At 36.3% G+C, this 21,081-nt stretch overlaps 2 protein-coding genes across 2 annotated transcripts; both read left to right on the plus strand.

Moving 5' to 3' along the window:
* Positions 1-4,429: 4,429 nt before the first annotated feature.
* Positions 4,430-5,371, plus strand: LOC130849246 (olfactory receptor 5D18-like). The gene has a single exon (XM_057727988.1). The coding sequence runs from the start codon at positions 4,430-4,432 to the stop codon at positions 5,369-5,371; it is 942 nt and encodes a 313-aa protein (XP_057583971.1).
* An 8,755-nt stretch (positions 5,372-14,126) lies between these two features.
* On the plus strand, positions 14,127-15,062 carry LOC130849422 (olfactory receptor 5L1-like). Its single transcript, XM_057728300.1, has one exon. The coding sequence runs from the start codon at positions 14,127-14,129 to the stop codon at positions 15,060-15,062; it is 936 nt and encodes a 311-aa protein (XP_057584283.1).
* The last annotated feature ends 6,019 nt before the right edge of the window (positions 15,063-21,081 follow it).

Below are 21,081 nucleotides of genomic sequence, written 5' to 3' on the forward strand. Positions count from 1 at the left end.
AAGAGTGTTCACTGTTATATGGGTCCTCTAGCCTTTAGTGTTGAAATGTCTAAAATCAGCTGGTTCTAGGTTGTAGAAACAGAGATGACCTTATCAGAAATGTTAGCCTGAGAAAGAAATCTTCATTATAAAGAAAGACGATTAAGGGGATTCCTGGTATGTGTGACTTACAGTACTAAAGCGAGGACAGCTCCAGGTGAACTGGGATCTGATGATCACTATAGCATTCTGAATTAACCATATTGTTAATATCTTCTACAATTGTCATTATTTATTTGTCAAAACCTCTGCACAGCAAAGGAAACAATAAACAGAAAGAAGAGACAATAGGATGGGAGAAAATATTTGTAATCCATGTGTCTAATAAAGGATTAATCTCCAACATGTAGATGAAGAACTCATACAACTAAATAGCAAAAAAAAAAAGTAAAACAACAACAACAACAACAAAAACTAATAGCCCAACTAAAAAGTTAGCTAAGGACATGATTTAGACATTTTTTCTAAGATATGCAAATGACCAATAAGTATATTAAAAGAAGAAAAACATGTTCAATGCTACGAATCATCAGGGAAAGGCAAATCAAAACCACAATGAGATATCACCTCACATCTGTCAAGATGACTATCATAAAAAAAAAAAAAAAAAAGCAAGCATCAGCAAAGGATGTGGAGAAATTGGAAACCTGTACACTGCTGGTAGAAACACAAAGTGATGCAGCTGCTATGCAAAACAGTATGGAGGTTTTTCACAGTAAAAAAATTAAATAACTGTATAAGCCAGTAATCCTGCTTCTGGATATTTATCCAAAGTCATTGAAATCACGATTTCAAAGGGATATTATCATTCCTGTGTTCATTGCAGAAATATTCACAATAGTCAAGATGTGGAAACAACATCTAAATGTCTATGGATAAATAAGTGGATAAAGAAATTGTGGCATATACATAAAATGGAATACAATTCAGCCTTTAAAATAAGATGAAATTCTGCAATATGTGACCACAAACATGAACATAGAAGACATTTTGCTCAGTGACATAAGCCAGTCAGAGAAAGACAAATACTGTATGATTCCACTTGTATGATGTGCCTAATGGAATTAGATTCATAGAATCAAAAGTGGAGTGAGAGATGCCAGTGGCAGGTGGAGGGGGAAATGAGAAGTCACAAATCAATGGGCATAAAGTTTCAGTGAAGCAAGTTGAATAAGTTCTAGAGATGTAGCATAAACACATTATATCTGTAGTCAACAATACTATATGGTGCATTTAAAATCTCTTACGGAGGTAGGTGTCATATGGTGTTCTTACCACAATAAAATTTTTTAAAAAATAAAAGAAATATTGGTACATTATGCTCACTAAAATCTAAATTTTATATGGATTCCATCATTTTTTCCATCAATGCCCTCTTTCTTTTCTTGGATCCAATCCAGGTACCATGTTGCATTGTCATCATGTCTTTCAAATCTCCTCTGGTCTGTGGCAATTTTTCACTCTTTTCTTGTTTTTCTTGGCTTTGACAATTCTAAGGAATACTGGTGAGTATTGGTAGAAAATCCTAATGATTTTCTCACGTTGGTTTGGGGGGAAAATATCAGAGAGGTGAAGCTTTTCTCATCACATCATATCGTGGGTAAATGAGATCCACACCACACCACTGGTGATGCTCACCTTTATCTTTTGCTTCAGGTAGTCAGGTAGTGTCGGTCACATTTCTCTAAACTTAAAGGCAAAGTTTGAAATACAGTTGAGTTACTATTATTTCTAGGGTTTTTTTTTTCCTTATTTCAATTCTATAGCTCATGTTTTCCTCAATGAATGTGTTATTTTAATAATTTAATATCTAAAAGTAATTAATGGAATGGATATGGTGGTGTAATAGAAGAGATATTTAAAAGGGACTAGATTATTTTCCCAAATTAATATTTAACTTTGTAAATATTTCTGCTTTAACCCTTAATAAATCATGATGATCCCTAAAAGAGGGATCTTCATACTTCTCCCATATAGTGAGAGTGGAAGATTGGAGGAAGAGGGTTTTGCCTGGCATATTGTGCTCATTCACTTAATATTTGAGAATGATGACTTCTATAATTACATAATTTTGATAATTGTAGGAAAGTATTGAAGTGTGAAGGGTCTGAGAAAAGTGACTTTAACATATAGATTTTCATATGAAATGCCCATAATGCTGCTCCAGGTTTTCTGTGATACAAGAATTATATCAGAGAATGGCAATTAATTTAATTGTTTATTTCATGGCTTTAAGTGAATGAGGCAACAGATAGTCTCTAGGGTTTCTGTCCCATAGGCTGTGACTCCAGATATAAGAATACATGCATCCCTCCCAACTAGGAGTGGTCCTACCTTTCCCATCAGCAGGTATGTTTTAACATTCTAAAGACAGATTAATATTAATTTCAATGTTAGGTACCTAGAAAAAAAAAAACATGAAGGGAAACTTGCCATTTAGACATAAACAGTTCTTGAAAAATGTCTAGTCATTGCCAAAATTACCTATCTGAACTCTCAAATAAGATGGAGCACACTTAGCCTGCAGGGCATTGTGTTAGAGGACTGGTCAGCTGATCCCCTGAATAACAGCCCCACAGACAACAGATACCTGGAGTAGGGGGTTAGAGGAAATCTGGGAATTTGGGGAATATGCATTGTCTTACTTCATCAAATTTTTAAAAGAATACTCAAGGTAAAAAAGACAAGTATTTAATTTAAAAAGTAAACAGAGATGAAACAAACTCACTAGTGAAAAAAAAAGGAAAAGGGATCATCTTTATTTAACATTATAAAGTGGCCCTGAGAGCAAAAACTACAATAAAATAGACAAAAAAATTGTAGGAAAGCTATTAGCTGTCATATTTCCTAGACTCAAAGAAACATTAGCAATTAAAAAACACCATTTGAGACATAAGAGCCATTACATTAAATGGAACATTAGTTTAAAATGACTAAGTGCCTCAGATAAATTAGCTATAGTTTGAATGTCTGACTTTGTGATTGTCTTTTTGAGGTTGCCTTTAGTACTCACATTTATGAGTTTAGGAAGAGACAAGGCCTTGAATGTCTCAGTTTTGCATATGATCTGACATGTTCATTGATGAGCCATCTGAAATCTATTTCTTGGGTTGTGGGACCCAAGAGAATTGTACCAGAATGATAAAGAGTTGTTTGGTATGATAGAATCTTAGAGGTGTTGGTCACCAATTATTACAATTTTCTTATGAGATGTCTTCACAGTGTAGTACTACCTCAAGTATTTCTCATTTGCACGTAACAAAGGGACAGAATAAATATCCTATGTTTTAAAGGGAGAGAAAAGAGAAAGAAGGGACAAAAAAGGGACACTTCTAAGGTAGATTCTTTAATAGAGTTATATATTCTTTCTGGGAGAGAAAATTTTCTTAGGTTCCTTTCTCATCTCATCTTGATGCTGCTTTCTAGGATAGCTCTGTGGTATAGACACTTTCATTGGGCAATGTCCCATAGATTTAAAATATTAATTTGTCATAAATTAAAACTATGATCATGAATAGGGGAAATACCTTAGTATCTAGACCTTGAGACTGAATGAGTCTATTGTAGAGAAATGGATAATTGCTGAGAGTTTGGATCAAGGTTCAAGTCACAGGTGTGTAGTTGGTCCTTATTTGCATGTTATAGGGAAAGTCAAGGATTTCCATCTTGTGCTTTGTCACCTCTAGAATAAAGAGACTAGATTTTCTTTGTTATTTGTTCAGTGTTATTATTCCTCAAGCAAGGAGGGGGGACTGACAATCAGGACTCCCTGAGGTGAGAAGGACACTCCCTGAAAAAAACAAATTAAGATTTATTTTGACAACAGATTCACTGAGTCAGAAACAAAAATAAGCACTAAAGTGCTGTATGGAATTAACAATAAAGACACAAATGGAAAGTGACAGGGCTGTCATTCTTAATGTCACATCACGAACGTATGATGCAAAGTTAATTTGTTTAGAAATTTCTCATTTATGATATCAATTGTAGGACTGACATAATCAGGCATTATACTATGCTAGGTTAATCTTTTATGAACTTACAATGTTCAAGGAGCCCTGAAAATGTTATGCGAGGATGTCATTTAAAATAACTCCCAAATCCCTTGATCTCATGTTTTTACTTGTAAGTATTAAAAACTACAATTAAGAACTAAAAATATCAATAATTGTATGGTTTACATAAAGAAAAAGTTTCAATGGTTATCCTGTTTAAAAAATTTTAGGCATTTAGCATATCTTGTGTATAAAATACATAGAGAGTTTCTAAAAGAGATATTTTGTTTCATGTTTCAGTCTTCCTAAAGAGTAGTTCACAGAGTGCCTGATATTATCACTTTCCTTAATATTTTTGCTTCCAGGACTGATCCACATTTTGACAAGCAGAAATGATGTTATTGTCAGAGACAAATAAGAGCAGGGCCACGTTCACTCTCTGGGGCTTCTCCGATTACCCAGGACTGCAAGTCCCTCTCTTCTTGATATTTCTGGCCATCTACACTGTCACTGTTGTAGGGAATCTTGGGATGATTGTAATCATTAAAATTAACCCCAAACTGCACACTCCCATGTACTTTTTCCTCAACCACCTCTCCTTTGTGGATTTCTGTTATTCCTCCACCATTGCTCCCAAGGCCATGGTGAACCTCGTGGTAAAAGACAGAATCATTTCATTTGTAGGCTGTGTGGTACAGTTCTTTTTCTTCTGCACCTTTGTGGTGACTGAGTCTTTTTTATTAGCTGTGATGGCCTATGATCGCTTTGTGGCCATTTGCAACCCTCTGCTCTACACAGTCGTCATGTCCCATAAACTCTGTGCTATGTTGGTCGTTGGATCTTATGCCTGGGGAATAGCCTGCTCCTTGATACTCACATGTTCTGTTCCCAAATTATCATTTTGGGGTTTTAACAAAATCAATCACTTCTTCTGTGAGTTCTCCTCCCTGCTCTCCCTCTCTTGCTCTGATACTTCTCTCAACCAGATGCTGCTTTTCATTTTTGCCACCTTCAATGAGGTCAGCACACTTGTCATCATTCTCCTGTCTTATGTACTTATCGCTGTCACCATCCTCAAGATGCATTCAGCCAGTGGTCGCCACAAAGCCTTCTCCACCTGTGCCTCCCACCTGACTGCCATCAGCATCTTCCACGGCACCATCCTCTTCCTCTACTGTATGCCCAACTCCAAAAACTCCAGGCACACAGTCAAAGTGGCCTCTGTGTTTTACACAGTGGTGATCCCCATGTTGAATCCCTTGATCTACAGTCTGAGAAATAAAGATGTCAAGGACTCGGTCAGCAAGATCTTGAACACTAAATTCTTTTCTTATTGAGCATATTATTCTAGTAGGATTTGTCCTTGATATGTAAATTAAGCATGTCTGCAAAGGTTGCTTTTTAAAAGATAACTTTAAAATTAATGAGAGTTATGCTGTAAAATGGAAAGAACATGGATTTTGGCCCAAAGAGACTAAATCTGACTCTGTCTCTTACTTAGTAGAAACAAAATCAGCCATCTTTAAAATTTTTAATTTTTCATCTGCAAAATTGAGACAACATAAACAAATCTGATTGTGAAGATTAAGAGACTGTTTAGGTATCATGTGGCATGCCTTGCACAATCTCAATAAACATATATTTTATCCACTTTCCTTATAACATACGTAGAGTAGACTGGGATCTCAATAAACATGTGCATTTCTCTCATAAAACTACAAATAGCAGTTAAGATAAGACATAGTCTTCATCCTTCAAGGAATGAAAATCCAGTGTTGAGAGGAGGGCAGTTAAGAAAGTGACCATTGTATAAGGGAGAAAATAGTATCACAGAGTTTGAGAGAAGGAAAAGTTCAAGTCCATTTAGGGACTTAAGAAAAATGCCTTTATAAAATAGGTGTCATGTATACTTGGCCTTGGATAAGAAAAAGACAGATATTTAGGATACATATTTCAACAAGGTAGGATTTTTATTCAGGAGATAAAAGCATGACAAACAAGGAGGTGAGAACGTAATATTGAGTCAATGATCCAACAAACTTTTTTATTGAATGAATACTGCAAAGTGTGTACGTGTGTGTGTATGTGTGTTTGTGTGTGTTTGAGCATTTGTGTGTGTTGTATTGTTTACACATGCAACCTGGCATGAATGGAAAATTGATAATACACGATCTATACTCTGAATATGTTTTCAAAGGAGCTCCAGTGTGACAGTATGACAAGCTATGATAGACTCCACTAGAGGCTTAAAAATGGTAGACCAGCTCTCAGAAAGTCTTACATGCCAAAAGGAAGCATGGCGAGTGCCTGCCCAAGCTGAATTTCATGCTATTATTCTGCTTATGAAGACCTCAAAAGCATTATAAATTCTCTTTGAAAACTAATTGCCTATGTAACCATATTCAAAATAAAATGTCAACTAGGTAGTCATCAGGATCTTTTTTAATCTGGCAAATTAGAAACATCAGATCTCTAATATTAATAGCTCATTTTTTGCTTCAATAACCTGTATACCCTTCTCCTCCTCTCTAGTCAATATGCCTAGATAAATTAGTCCATGTGTACTTTTTAATAGACGAAAATACTGAGGATATTTGGTTGTATTAAATGTAAGTGGGAATAGAAACTCTATCTGAAATTGTGCTGGAAAAGTAATGACACACATATTTCAGCCAATTTCTCACAATGATCTTTCATCAAATTTTTAACAGTAATGCAGTACATAAAATTAGATTGTCTTCCAATTATGTTGAAGGCTAAAATTTTGGAGATTATATCTTTCAAAAGGATTTGTTACCCAATGAAATAGATTGCACGCATAGTCCCAAGTCTCCAGTTATCCAGGTATCAACACCTGTTTCCACACTTCCCATCAAATGGTCAAATCAATTTCTCCATTTTCTGAATGTAGACTACTTTTGTGACTAGCCTTGGCTAACAGAAGGCCGCTGAAGTGACACTGTGCCACTTTTAAGCCTCTCAGAGGCCCTATGGCTTTCTCATAATGTCTTGGAATCTCCACGATCTCTTAGAAAAGCTGCCATGTGAACAAGCACAGGCTAGCATATTGGATAGTGAGCAGAATAGCCCACACCCGTATCCCATGAAACAGCATCTAGCCAGCCTCCAGACTTGAGTGTGAGGCCCTCTTAGATCACCTTAACCTGACAAGCTGCTCTCATACATAGAAGCAAACCAAGCCAAGATCAGTCATGTCAGGATCAGATCAGCGGAGCTACTTTGCTTCTCTCCTAATAGTGATCCCTGCAACAAGCAACTGTTTTTAACTCATAGTTATTTTTTGTTTGCTTGTTTTGGGTTTGGTTTGGTTTTGTTTTCACATTTTAAAGCTCTTTATTGGAATATAATTGCTTTACACAGTTGTGCCAGTTTTTGCTGTACACCAAAGTGCATCATCTGTATTTATACATATATCCCCATATTTCCTCCTTCCCGAGACTCCCTCCCACCCTCCCTATCCCATCCCTCCAAGTCATCTCCCATCATCTAGTTGATCTCCCTGTTTTATGTAGCAGTTTCCAACTTGCTATTTGTTTCACATTTTTTAGTGTATATAGGTCAATACTATTCTCTCACTTCATCCCAGATTCCCATAGCTTTGAAGTAGCTTTTTTGCAGACTCTAAAACCACTGACTTTCTTAGTTTCTGATGTTAACACAAAGATCTTCCCAAGTCTTATTATATAGCAATTAAGCATATCTGCTATTCTTCCACTTAGAGGCAACCTTGCTAAAATGTGCAATTAAAAAGATAAAAAATTTAATATATTGCTGATGTCATTGAATCTTTCAATACAATATTCTACTAAAATTATATTGTCTTATGTGGTATAAATACAGTGCATCAAAAACTTACAACTCTATACTTATATTATACAATTTATGCACAATGACAATAAAATAAATTTCACTTATGTAGTTATATTCAAATCATTAAAAAAATAAAAAGCATATCCTGTCTTTAAGTCTTAGATAAGTAGATTAGCAAAGCCATTTCTTCTGAGTGGGTTGCCCAGATAATATAAAACATCACTGCCAATGATGTTATTTACTTATTTATTTATTTATTTATTAGAACTTTTATTGAGATACAGTTAACAGACAATAAACAGCATATATTTAGAGTATAAAATTTGATATTTCAATTTCCCAATTCATCCCCCCCCCAACCTTCCCCACTTTCCCCACTTGGTGTCCATGTGTTTGTTCTCTACATCTGTGTCTCTATTTCTGCCTTGCATTTCCTCTTTCATAGTTGTTAGCATTTGCCTTATGTATTGAGGTGCTCCTCTATTGGGTGCATATATATTTATAATTATCTCCTCTTCTTGGATTGATCCCTTGATCTTTATGTAATGTCCTTTCTTGTCTCTTGTAACATTTTTGATTTTAAAGTCTATTTTATCTGATATGAGAATTGCTACTCCAGCTTCCTTTTGATTTCCATTTGCATGGAATATCTTTTTCCATCCCCTCACTTTCCATCTGTATGTGTGCCTAGGTCTGAAGTGGGTCTCTTGGAGACAGCATATATATGGGTCTTGTTTTTGTATCCATTCAGCCAGTCTGTGTCTCTTGGTTGGTGCATTTAGTCCATTTACATTCAAGGTAGTTATCAATATGTATGTCCCTATTACCATTTTCTTAATTGTTTTGTTGTTGTTTTTGTAGGTCCTTTTCTTCTTTTATGTTTCCCACTTAGAGAAGTTCCTTTAGCATTTGTTGTAGGGCTGGTTTGGTGGTGCTGAATTCTCTTAGCTCTTGCTTGTCTGTAAAGCTTTTGATTTCTCCATCGAATCTGAATGAGACCCTTGCTGGGTAGAGTATGCTTGGTTGTAGGTTCTTCCCTTTAATCACTTTAAATATATCATGCCACTCCCTTCTGGCTTGCAGAGTTTCTGCTGAGAAATCAGCTGTTACCCTTGTGGGAATTCCCTTGTATGTTATTTGTTGTTTTTCCCTTGTTGCTTTTAATAACATTTCTCTGTCTTTAATTTTTGTCAATTTGACTACTATATGTCTTGGCGTGTTTCTCCTTGGGTTGATCGTGCCTGGGACTCTGTGCTTCCTGGACTTGGGTAGCTATTGCCTTTCCCATGTTAGGGAAGTTTTCAACTATAATCTCTTCCAATATTTTCTCAGGTCCTTTCTCTCTCTCTTCTCTTTCTGGGACCCCTATAATGCGAATGTTGGCACATTTAACCTTGTCCCAGAGGTATCTTAGGCTGTCTTCAGTTCTTTTCATTCTTTTTTTCCTTATTCCTTTCCGCATCAGTGATTATCACCATTCTGTATTCCAGGTCACTTATTCACCCTTCTGCTTCAGTTAATCTGCTGTTGGTTTCTTCTAGTGTATCTTTCATTTCAGTTATTGTGTTGCATATCTCTGTTTGTTTGCTCTTTAATCTTCTAGGTGTTTGGTAAACTTTTCGATCTTTGCATCCATTCTTTTTTCAAAGTCCTGGATCATCTTCACCATCATTATTCTGAATTCTTTTTCTGGAACGGTGCCTATCTCCTCTTCATGTAGTTGTTTTTCTGGGGTTTTATCTTGTCCCTTCATCTGGTACAAAGTCCTCTGCTTTTTCATTTTCTCTGCCTTTCTGTGGCTCTGGTTTTGAGTTCCACAAGACGAAATACTGCTGATACTGCTTGGTACTGCTGTCTTCCCTCTTGTGGAGGAAGCTATCTAGGAGGCTCGCAGGTGCTTCCTGATGGGAGGGACTCTGATTGATGGTGCCCAGATCATCAGCAAAGCTGTTTACTTCTGAGAGAAGCAGAGATATTATAGATTTTCTCTACAAGCTGAAACTTCCCAGGGTTACCAGACTCTGAGAGACATACTGTTGCACCTGAAACTGCTGGTGTTGGAGGGTTGCCTGCAGAGGTGGGGGGGGGGGGCAACTGTGGCTCACCGAGGAGGCAGGGGCACTGGCAGCAGGGGTTTTTTTCAATGATATTATTTAATAGGTGTCCTCTTAGTCTTTCTCTCATGAGACACTTTCCTTCAGGGGAATGCATTTTGTGGCAATAGTAAGAGCAACAAAAAATAGATACTAGAGAGATATCATCATCAATCTACTAATATCTAATTTCAAAACATCACTGTATTATCTAAAATACATGTCTAATGTCCCTATTTTGTCAAGAAAAGAAAGGTGTATAACCCAGAGAGAAACAAGAAGTCTTACCATGGGTTGGAAAATTTCGTGGATTAAAGCAAATATCAAGCTTCATGGAAAACAATATTTCACAGTGTTATTATGTTTTAGGTTTTGGAAGTTTGTTTTTGTTTATCTAATTGGGATAATTCATGGAGTAATATGTGAATGTATTAGAGGAAACCTTGCTTCTGAAAATGAAATAAAAGGAATACTGAGAGTGCTGGGTGAAAAGGAGATGCAGAAAAACTCCTTGATCTCAGGAAATTAACACATGGATCAATTTTAGGGAAACACATGTGGGTTGTTGAGAATTTGGAAACTGATTACCTGGAACTAATTACATTCATGGAATTCTTTTAATATTTAGTATAGCCAAAGACACAAATCACAGACTGTCATTTGAACACTGCTGGTTTGGGGAGACGTTATGTAGTCAGACAAGGAGCAGACCTGGGAGAAACCCTCCAAGAAACCCATTAAATGGCCTCTGCCTTGAGTAGGGCGTGTGCCATCCACCACCGTTCAGCAGCTCTGCTCATCCTCACAGGGCTGGATGGGTTAATCCAAAAAGCAGCATGTGGGCTCATTCTATCAGTGACTCCATTTCTCACTCTGTGCAAGTTACAACACCTGTCTGTGCCCCAGTCACCTCACTAGAAAAGGTGCAGAACTGCACTTACCTCACCTATTTGTATAAAAATGAAATGTGTTAATAGCTGTATTCAGAAGAGTACACAGCACTTAGGAAGTGTTCAGGAAGTGTAAGCAGTTCATATCATCCTCTGTAAAGGAGGTTCATTATTCCCACCCCTTTCTGGTATTTGGCAAAATCCTGTTGTGTCTTCAGACCCTATGCCCTCCAGGAAGGGGCTTTAAGTGTAAGACAGGCAAAGTTTGTAAGGTTTATTCACATATTTTATAATGGCAACATAACCCCTGATTTGGAGAACAACATTTGAATGGAGCATACAATGTTCTGCAATTCCTCATGAGCTCTGGAAGAAATCCTGTTGGATTATAACAAAATGTACCAAGTTGGGATCATTTTTCCCTCTCTTTGTATCTCATAAAACTCATCAATTATTTGAGTCCCAAGATGATGTTGTTTTCTTGATATCTTGTTGATGTCCCAGAGAGATCAATGATTGGTTTTGGAAGCTTAAGAAATGTGGGCTCCAGGGATACACATACATAAAACATAAAGACTGTAACATTTTCCATCATAGCATCATCGGACACAGGGGAAGCAATGTCTATCCCACAGGTTGCTTGGACTACACTCTCTTTTGGAGGGAATGGACTGAATGTTATTTCCTGGGGTCTGGAAGGTTTTTTTTTCTTTTTTTCTCATAGGTTAATTTATTATAGCCATATATAAGAGAAGGAGGAGTTGTAAAATAGGGCAGTGGTATTAGACATTTTTAAAAGTCTGTATTTAGAGAGTGTTTTAAGAAATACCAACTTTTGAGCTCTTCTTTATGAATGTATTATCCCTTTTTGTACTGAGAAACAGTCTCAATGGGAAATGGGAACAATTCAATATGGAGCAGGAACTACCTTGTAATAGCTGTTAGTGTAAGATGGAAAAGAAAAGAGTGTAAACAAAGTGGGAAGAATGCTTGACTTCTCTTCTTCCCTCTTCCTCCTCTCTCACATTGATTCCATCCATGGGACCTGGGAAAGATAGCAGGGAGGTTCTCCTGACAGTCACTCTGATGCTGAGTGGTAGTGAGGGGTCCTCAGGACCAGTCATGGAGGTACACAGACCTGGGAACCACCTCTGAATTGACAGGAGAGGACTTACTTTGGCCTCATGCCAAAGGGGCTTTGGGATGCCTCTCCATCGCAGGTTTCTCAGCCTTGGTACTATTGACATTTGGGGATAGATCATATCACCCAGCCAAGAGTATTATGGGCAGAGCATCTCCTCACATATACCTGGGGACAGATCATATTTTGGTGTTTGCATGTGTTGTGGGGATGTGTGCGGGATTTGGGTGGGAAGGAGATTCTGTCCTCTGCCTTGTAGATTGTTTAGTCACATCCCTGATCTATCCACTAGATGTCAGTAACACCCCTCCCCACTGTGACAACAAATGACATCTCCAGACCTTGCCAAATGTCCCATGGGGATCAAAATCACTCCTGGTTAAGAACCACTGCTCTATAACAAATCAGCAGCCTGATTTTTCATCTTTAGACTTAAAAACAGGAAAAGGTTATCAAATTATGTACTCTGAAATCAGAAAAATACAAGTAACTCAATTTTACTGGTGATTGAAGAGAGAAAACTGTATCATCAGAATAAGTATTTGTTTTCAAACTGGGATTTCTCAATTCGCATGTCCCTCACCTCTCTGAAGTTATTTGAAGAATGAGAAAAATACCTGAATGTGTTGGGATTTAGTCCAGACTCTCTTCCCCCTAGAAATAACCAACAGGTGCCTCAAAATCATTTTATTCTTATGAAGGGTCAGCAGAGAAAAAAATAATGAATGTGTTCTTATCCCCTTTTGGCATTTTCTATATGTCAAAATCTTTGAATGTAACTCTCCTTTATTAAAATAAAAATCACTCCACCCCATAAAACTTATGTTTTGTGAGAATTCAGGCAAGATTCTTCTCTGCCTTCCTTTTTTTAAAGTAATTGAAATAAAATATTTATATTCCATGCATGTTATGAAGATTAAATATACAATGCAACTTATGTATACTCGTATAATATTCTATCTGTGTAATCTTACTATTTTTTCACTTGCCATTTTATCATAATCATTTTTCAGGTCATTAAAAGTTATTCAAAAACCTGAGTAATTTTCCATAAAATGTGTGCACCCTAATTTTGAGCATTTTCCAGTTGCATGACACTTTATTTCTAAGTTTTGCTCTCATAAATAATGGTGCATTGCAACAGCAAGCGTTTCTGTTAATTACACAGTCATATCTTTGGTTAGTTCTCCAAATACATTTAAGGCAGAGAATTTGTCAAATAGGTCTTTATAAGGCTTGAGAATCACAGTTACAGTAAGGTTGTTTCTGAGTACCAATTGCCTGAAGAATGACAGACATTGTGTAGCATAATTACCAAAATCACTATGCTAATTTTAGAGAAAAAATGCTAATATAGATTATAAAAGCTACTTTCCCTAACTAAAACATACTGAGATAAATAAGCACTTGTGGGTTAACAATCTTAAATGAGCATACTTCACATAATTTCATTGGAAGAAAAGAAAGTTATCATGTAGTAATTTTTAAAAATTATCCACTGGGATCCTGATATTTCCATAACTGATTAAAAAGTCAGTCAGTAAAAAGGTATTCGGATTTTTTAATAACAATTTGTATTGAGGTATAATTTAAAATATTGTGTTAGTTTTAGGTCTATAGCAAAATGATTCAGTTATGCATATATATATGTGTATATATATATATACACATTATTTTTTTCAGATTCTTTTCCATTATATGTTATCATAAGATATTGAACATAGTTCTTTTTGTTATACATATAGGTCCTTGCTGTTTAATTACTTTACATGTAGTAGCGTGTATATGTTAGTTTAATAAAACAATATTGCTAATTGAATAATATTTGATGTCTTTCTAATGTTTCAGTTCTAAGCTCCAAATTATGTTGAACTAATTTAAGAAATCATACATGCTTTCATGGAAGTGAATGATTTCATGTGATTTGTGAGTTAAATAGTCAGCTCTATCCATTTGTGTGATAAAATGCCTTAACTTTTCCTAAACATCACAAAGGCAGTGTCCTATTTTTGTGCTGAAAAAAATTACTTATTTTATTTATTATAATGTCTTTTTTAGGAGATAGTCAAAACTGAATTGGGTGACATAATGGAAAATGAGTATTAATATTTTTCTCCAACCCTTATAGAGTGGGGACATGGGTAAGGAAAACTGCACCACTGGGACAGAGTTCATTCTGCTTGGATTCTCAGATGCCCCTGAGCTAAGAGTCTTCCTCTTCCTGGGGTTTCTTTCCATCTATGGAGTCACGGTTTTGGGCAACCTGGGCATGATTGCCCTGATTCAGGTCAGCTCTCGACTCCACACCCCCATGTACTTTTTCCTCAGCCACTTGTCCTTTGTGGATTTCTGTTACTCCACAATCATTGTGCCAAAGATGCTGGCTAACATCTTAAATGAAGACAAAACCATTTCCTTCCTGGGATGTGCTGTGCAATTCTACTCGTTTTGCACATGTGTGGTAACTGAGGTCATCCTGCTGGCTGTGATGGCCTATGACCGCTTTGTGGCCATCTGTGACCCACTGTTGTACGTGGTCACCATGTCCCGAAACCTCTGTGTGGAGCTGGTGTCTTGTTGCTACCTCTGTGGGACTGTGTGTTCTCTGATTCACTTGTGTTTAGCCCTTAAGATCCCATCCTACAGATCAAATGTGATCAACCACTTCTTTTGTGATCTACCCCCTCTCTTGTCTCTTGCTTGCTCTGATGTCACTGTGAATCAACTGCTGCTATACATCGGGGCCACTGTCAATGAGACCATCATCATCGTGGTCATCCTCACCTCCTACTTGTTTATCCTCCTCACCATCCTGAGGATGCGCTCTGCAGAGGGAAGGTGCAAAGCCTTTTCCACCTGTGCCTCCCACCTCACAGCCATTGTTGTCTTTCATGGAACAATCCTTTTCATTTATTGCCGGCCCCATTCTGGCAACAGTATAGATTCTGACAAAGTGGCCACGGTGTTCTACACAATAGTGATTCCCATGCTGAACCCCCTAATCTATAGTCTGAGGAACAAGGATGTGAAGGATGCTCTCAGAAAAGTGGTGAACTCCAAAATATTTTCCTAGAAAATGTTTTGCTAGGAGGACTCAGGTTTCCAAACTGGAGGCCACTGGAAGCATGAAATGATGGGTTGCAGTGTTGGAGCGAAGAGAACAGTCAAGAGCTAGGTAGCTATGAGTGAGTCTTTTCGATTCACTTATCTTTGTCAATTTACAAGAGTAGGAATGAGAATATTTTAAAATTTGCAGCCTACGTCTCTACTTTTTTTCCTTCTGTAATGTTTTAAAGGGGATTGCATGGTAGACTAAGACACACATATTTATTTTTCTATAAAGCTTTTATGCGCTTAATGAAGAATTCACAAGTATCACATTTTATTTTCGGATCCATTATGGGAACTATGATTCATTTCAAAACTGAATACCTGTTATTTTACAATAAAGAACACACCTTTGTCAGTTTACACACTGAATGAGATTCCATATATATATATATATATATATATATATATCCTGTTTATTGTTTACTCCTTGCTTCCTTTATTATTTTTTGTTGTTGTCATTGCAGTGGCCAGTGTTTTTGGAACGTCATAGATTACCACATCTGAAAACTGGAGACATTAATAATAATTATGGCACAGAAATTTTAGGAAAATTAAATAAGTCAAGTGCAGATAGCTTGGAATAATCCCTAGCACATACTTGTTTATGTCTCTATGTGTTTGTGTGTGTGTATATGTGCATAGGCGTATATTGTTCTATTGCACTTTGCTTTATTATGCTTTGCAGATATTGTGCTTTTTATAAGCTGAAGGTTTGTGGCAACCCTGCATTAAGCAAGTCTATTAGCACTATGTTTTTAACAGCATTTACTCACTCATGTGTCTTTGTCAAATTTTGTTAATTCTTGCAATATTTCAGACTTTTTCATTACTGTATTTGTTATGGTGATCTGTGATCTCTGATTTTTGTTATTATGTTATAATCACTTTAGGTTTAGAGGGTGGTTAGCATTTTTTAAAGTATTTTTTTTAACTAAGATATGTACATTTTATAGATGTAATGCTATTGCACACCAAACATTTGTTTGACCTGGTTTATTAATGATACTTGCTTTACTGGGGTGATCCTGCAATATTGGGAATTCTGTATATTCACTTTACAGTGATGTACTGAAAGTATAATATCTCCCAGTTATGTCTGTATACTTATATATGCATAAGTCTTTATGTAATATATATGTGTATGTATATGTGTATGCAATTATTTAATAATCATTGTCATGACTATTGGCATTTCCGACTTTGGTCTTTCTCATTTTCTCTTTTAATTCTTTTCTTCATGCTTACTTTAAAAATTGTGCATCAAATGCTTATTGTGACTTGTAGGTGGGCTCCTAACCTCTGTTTACATGTCACTGCTGTGTCTTGATGAAATAGGTGATTTTCATTCTTCTGTGTGTCTAAACTCCATTTCTTCATTCAACTGATTCATATGCACCATTGATACTTTATTTGTACTTTCATTGTGATTTATGTCAATTTCTACATTACATTCACTTGCTCAATGAGGCTTCTGTCCTTGTGTCTATGCTAATGTTAGAAAGCACTAGACTGGAGTTTATTTTATTTATTTATTTATTTTTGGCCATGCAGGATGGCTTGTGGAATCTTAGTTCCCCAATCAAGGATCAAACTTGGGCCATTGACAGTGAAAGCCTGTGGTCCTAATGACTAGACAGCCAGGGAATTCCCTAGTCTGGAGTTTATGAAAACTAGGATTGGTAATTTGACCCTCATTTTTTTTAACTTGACAAGTAATATAAAGTTCCTCAAGTTTAAACAATGGTTGATACTGCTAACGTCTCAACACTATACTGAGATTACATTTTGACCACATGCGTGTACTCACTGCCACCAGGAAAGTACTCGGTGTGTTTCAGTGAAGTCTTTGAGGCCTGGAGTTATTTACTCGTTTCCCTTTCACTATCACTGGTGTATTATAACTTATCTTTGTTTTTTTATTCGATGGTTGGATGAATAAATACTGGTGAATAAACGCTATGCAGACTGGGCTTAATATTAGAACTAAAGCTCTATGTTGACTTTTTTAATTAGTTAATTTATTTATTTATCTTATTTATTTATTGGCTGCATTGGGTCTTCATTGCTGCACACGGGCTTTCTCTAGTTTCTGCGAGTGGGGGCTACTCTTCATTGTGGTGCATGGGCTCCTCATTGTAGTGGCTTCTCTTGTGGAGCATAGGCTCTAGGTGCGCAGGCTTCAATAGTTGCAGCACATGGGCTCAATAGTTGTGGCTCACAGGCTCTAGAGCACAGGATCAATAGTTGTAGCACACGGGCTTAGTTGCTCCGTGGCATATGGAATCTTCCTAGAGCAGGGCTCGAACCCGTGTTCCCTGCATTGGCAGGTGGATTCTTAACCACTGCACCACCTAGGAAGTCCTATGTTGACTTTTAAGAATTGTGAATTGGTTCAAAATTGTCCCATGTTGCACTGAGTATTTTTTCAGGCAGGTCCACCTAAGAAAATAAATCTCCAGTTGGGTTGAATACATGGAATGTTAGAGTTTGGAAGCCTGATGAGTGTGAAGAAGATGCTATGTGTTGATTTAAAGGTTATTAACTGCAGGAAGCAGCTATTACTCTTAATGCTGGCAGACAGTAGGGAAGGTACCCTTACCAGAATCTCAGAGTTTGGAGGAAGTGCTCTGCTCATCTGGCCTTAAGACCTTGAGGAAAAGACAGAGCTCTAAGGGTATCAACATGTTTCAGACCTCTGGAGACATGCCCTGTGAATCTTTGATCCCTGGGCAAGCCAGACTGCTGCTTTTGCCTCTGAGAAGAGTACTGTGAGAAACTGGAACAGAAACTGGAAAACAAGACTTTCCTTTCTTCTCTTCTCGCCATTTCCCTTGAACATTTCTTCCTTTTCCTCCCCTTCCCTCTTTTCTTTTCTCTCCCTTTGGCAGAACCTAAAAGGAAGGCACCCAACAAAGGCATCTGAGGATTCAGTTTGCAAGTCCCAACAGCAACATTGCAGCCCAAAGAATAGAAAAGTAGACATGAAAGTATGACAAAAGCCTACAATTTGGGCTATTTAGGGATTGCAGTTTATGATGCAAAGAAGAGTTGTTATTTTTCGTTTGTTTGTTTTTACCTGTTCTCATCTCTCTTAGTGTATAAATCTCTCTATAACTAAACACTCAAGTATACCTCAGCCCTCTTCAGTCTTCATGTTATTATTTTAATTATAGATGCACTTTATTCTTTGTAATATTTGTAAACCAAATGTGAAAGAGTGCTGGGATCACCTTTTAAGTTCTAAGTAAAATTCCTTTGTTCCATATAGAAAGGTAAATCTCATAATTTACTTATAATTTCTCAAATAAGAACCTTCTATTTTCCTTGGATGCTTTTAGTCTTAGTAACTAGGAAGAAGCTTTCTTGAACAGCTTGTTCCAAAAGGAATTTTAGTCTTCAAAAATAAATTCTCTTTGTAGTTGATGACTTTGGTATTCAGATAGAAGAATGGAAAGGGTGATTCAGAATTTTGGAAGGGGGTGAAGGAGAGACATAAATCACTGAACCAAGGAAATGTAGATAAAACATTAAACTTTATTTCCATATTTTATATCTTGGATCAAATAAAATCATATCCTCAAAGTACATAAATAAGCAAGAAAAAGTGTATAAAGAAACATTTCCCTATAATAATATGTTTTAGATAAAATAAAACTTAAAACAACATCCTAATGCTGACGTTATCCAAGAAATAGGTTTATTTTTGACGTGAAACTAAAAATTAGAAAAAAAAAAACAAGAAAAATTTGAGAAATGGAAGTATTTTAATGTTCAATAATTTTAACTTTTTTATGAGTTTTTTTTTCAAACACTTTGCTCACATTTCCATTGCATATTCATGTTTTTCATGATAATTTACATTTTACATCTTAAAAGCATTAGCCTCTAAGAAGAATATTTACAGAATATCATAATTTCATAATGTCATTTAATTTTATGTATCAGGCATGCTTTTTGATATGTAGTTTAGGATTTTTTGTATATATATTCACTTTTAGCAATTTAAAGAAAAAATGAAGTGAAAATACATCTGGTTCCATTCTATATCTTATCTCAAATTTGTATGATATTTGAACTCAATGTTTTATTAAATATATTGGGTTTTCTTGTTTGTTTATTTCATATATGTTTGTTAAGTGAAAGAGTACTTGCAAACAAATAGTCCAGCTACCCTCCCCAAACTATATATAAATCTTCACAATATCGTTTACTAAGAATTCTTTCCTTCCCTATTGGTATGCAATATGTCCACTAACATTTATTCATTTCTTTAAGAATTATGCTCTTAGCATTGATTTTTCTGCAAGACCGTGGATAATATCTCACAGTCCCTACACTGTCTGCTTTTTCTTTAATAAAGAGTAAAGGATATATTATTTTATACTGTTGTTTAAGAAAGTGCAATATTTTCTCCGTAAGACCCAGTGGTGTTATGCAAGACTATAATATATACTACCTCTCTTCTGTCAGCAATTGCCATATTAATACATGGCCAGAACTATATTAGGCCTCTAGGTGGATACAATCGTCAGTGAGGGGATAACAATCATAACCCACACATGCAAAAATTAAACATTGCAATTAATGGGAAAAATTTGCAGAGTTCCTTGTAAATGTTTTACCATAAACATTGATCTTATTCAATACTCAAACTACAAGAAGTAAATTAACTCAATCATATGAACATTTGCTCATATCAGATTAAAAAATGGCTTTTGAAAAGAGTAGTTAAAAACCAGGAAAAAGTAATATTCGGAAATTTTTTAAAAAGTAAACTAAACATTTTAACTAATGCTCTATTTAAAAATTGGAGGACTTCCCCGGTGGTACAGTGGTTGGGAGTCTGCCTGCCCGTGCAGGGAACACGGGTTTGACCCCTAGTAAGGGAGGATCTCACATGCCTCGGAGCAACTAGGCCCACGGGCCACAATTACTGAGCCCATGTGCCTCAGCTGCTGAAGCATGCACACCTAAAGCCCACGCTCTGCAACAGCAGAGGCCACCACAATGAGAGGCTCGCGCACCACAGTGAGGAGTAGCCCCCGGTCGCTGCAGCTAGAGAAAGCAGGTACACAGCAATGAAAACCCAGTGCAGTCAATAAATAGACAAACAAATAAATAAATAAATATATTAAAAATAAATAAAAATCAGATAATTTTCAGAGTTAAAATGACTCACATTCTGAAACTCTGTTCCAATCCACCAACTCCTTTAATTAGTTTAGAATCACTTTGATAGTTTATGCATTCTAAGCAAAACTGTCTTTGAAATACAGTAACTACAGCTTATTCATTACATTTTTGACCTACAGCAAAATGTACTTTACATTTCTAAAGTTAATAACATTGATTTCAGGGTTTGTTTGTCTGCTTTGATCCTTATGTAAGTATACATCTGCTGTTGGGTGACATAGAAACATGTGCAGAGCATACCTAGGTGAAAGAGACAGTGTTCACAATCTCAGAAAACACACACTGTGGTTGGGGAGACAGCCATGTAAACACATGAACTGACAACCACATCACACTGTGGCTCAAACAACAAGTAAAGAAAAAATGATTCACAGAAAACTGTGGCTTTCAAAGAATAATGACCTTGGTCTGGAAGTGGTAGAAAAAGCTTAATGGAAGAGTTCATGGCTCATCAGTGTTTTGTGGATGAATGAGATAAGTGGTAAGTTAAGGGCACCCAGACTGATGAGGTATTGCATCTATGTGCAGATATGGGAATAGCATATATCTATACATACATAGATAGCTATAGGTATAAATAAAGATACTGATATTTATAGAGATTAAAATTTCTACAGGAAGTGGAGAGGGATAAGTATGGTAGAGAAAGCCTTGGAGGATATTTTTAGGAACTTGCAAATGTACTTATAAGTGGCTGTGAGTCCCTCAGATTTACAATCTGGAGAATTATTTCATCATTACAACTTTCATTTGTTTATTTTAATTTAGTTTGCACTTATTTAATGTAT

The sequence above is a fragment of the Hippopotamus amphibius genome, chromosome 3 (genome assembly GCF_030028045.1).
Source record: "Hippopotamus amphibius kiboko isolate mHipAmp2 chromosome 3, mHipAmp2.hap2, whole genome shotgun sequence".
Taxonomy (NCBI): Eukaryota; Metazoa; Chordata; class Mammalia; order Artiodactyla; family Hippopotamidae; genus Hippopotamus; species Hippopotamus amphibius.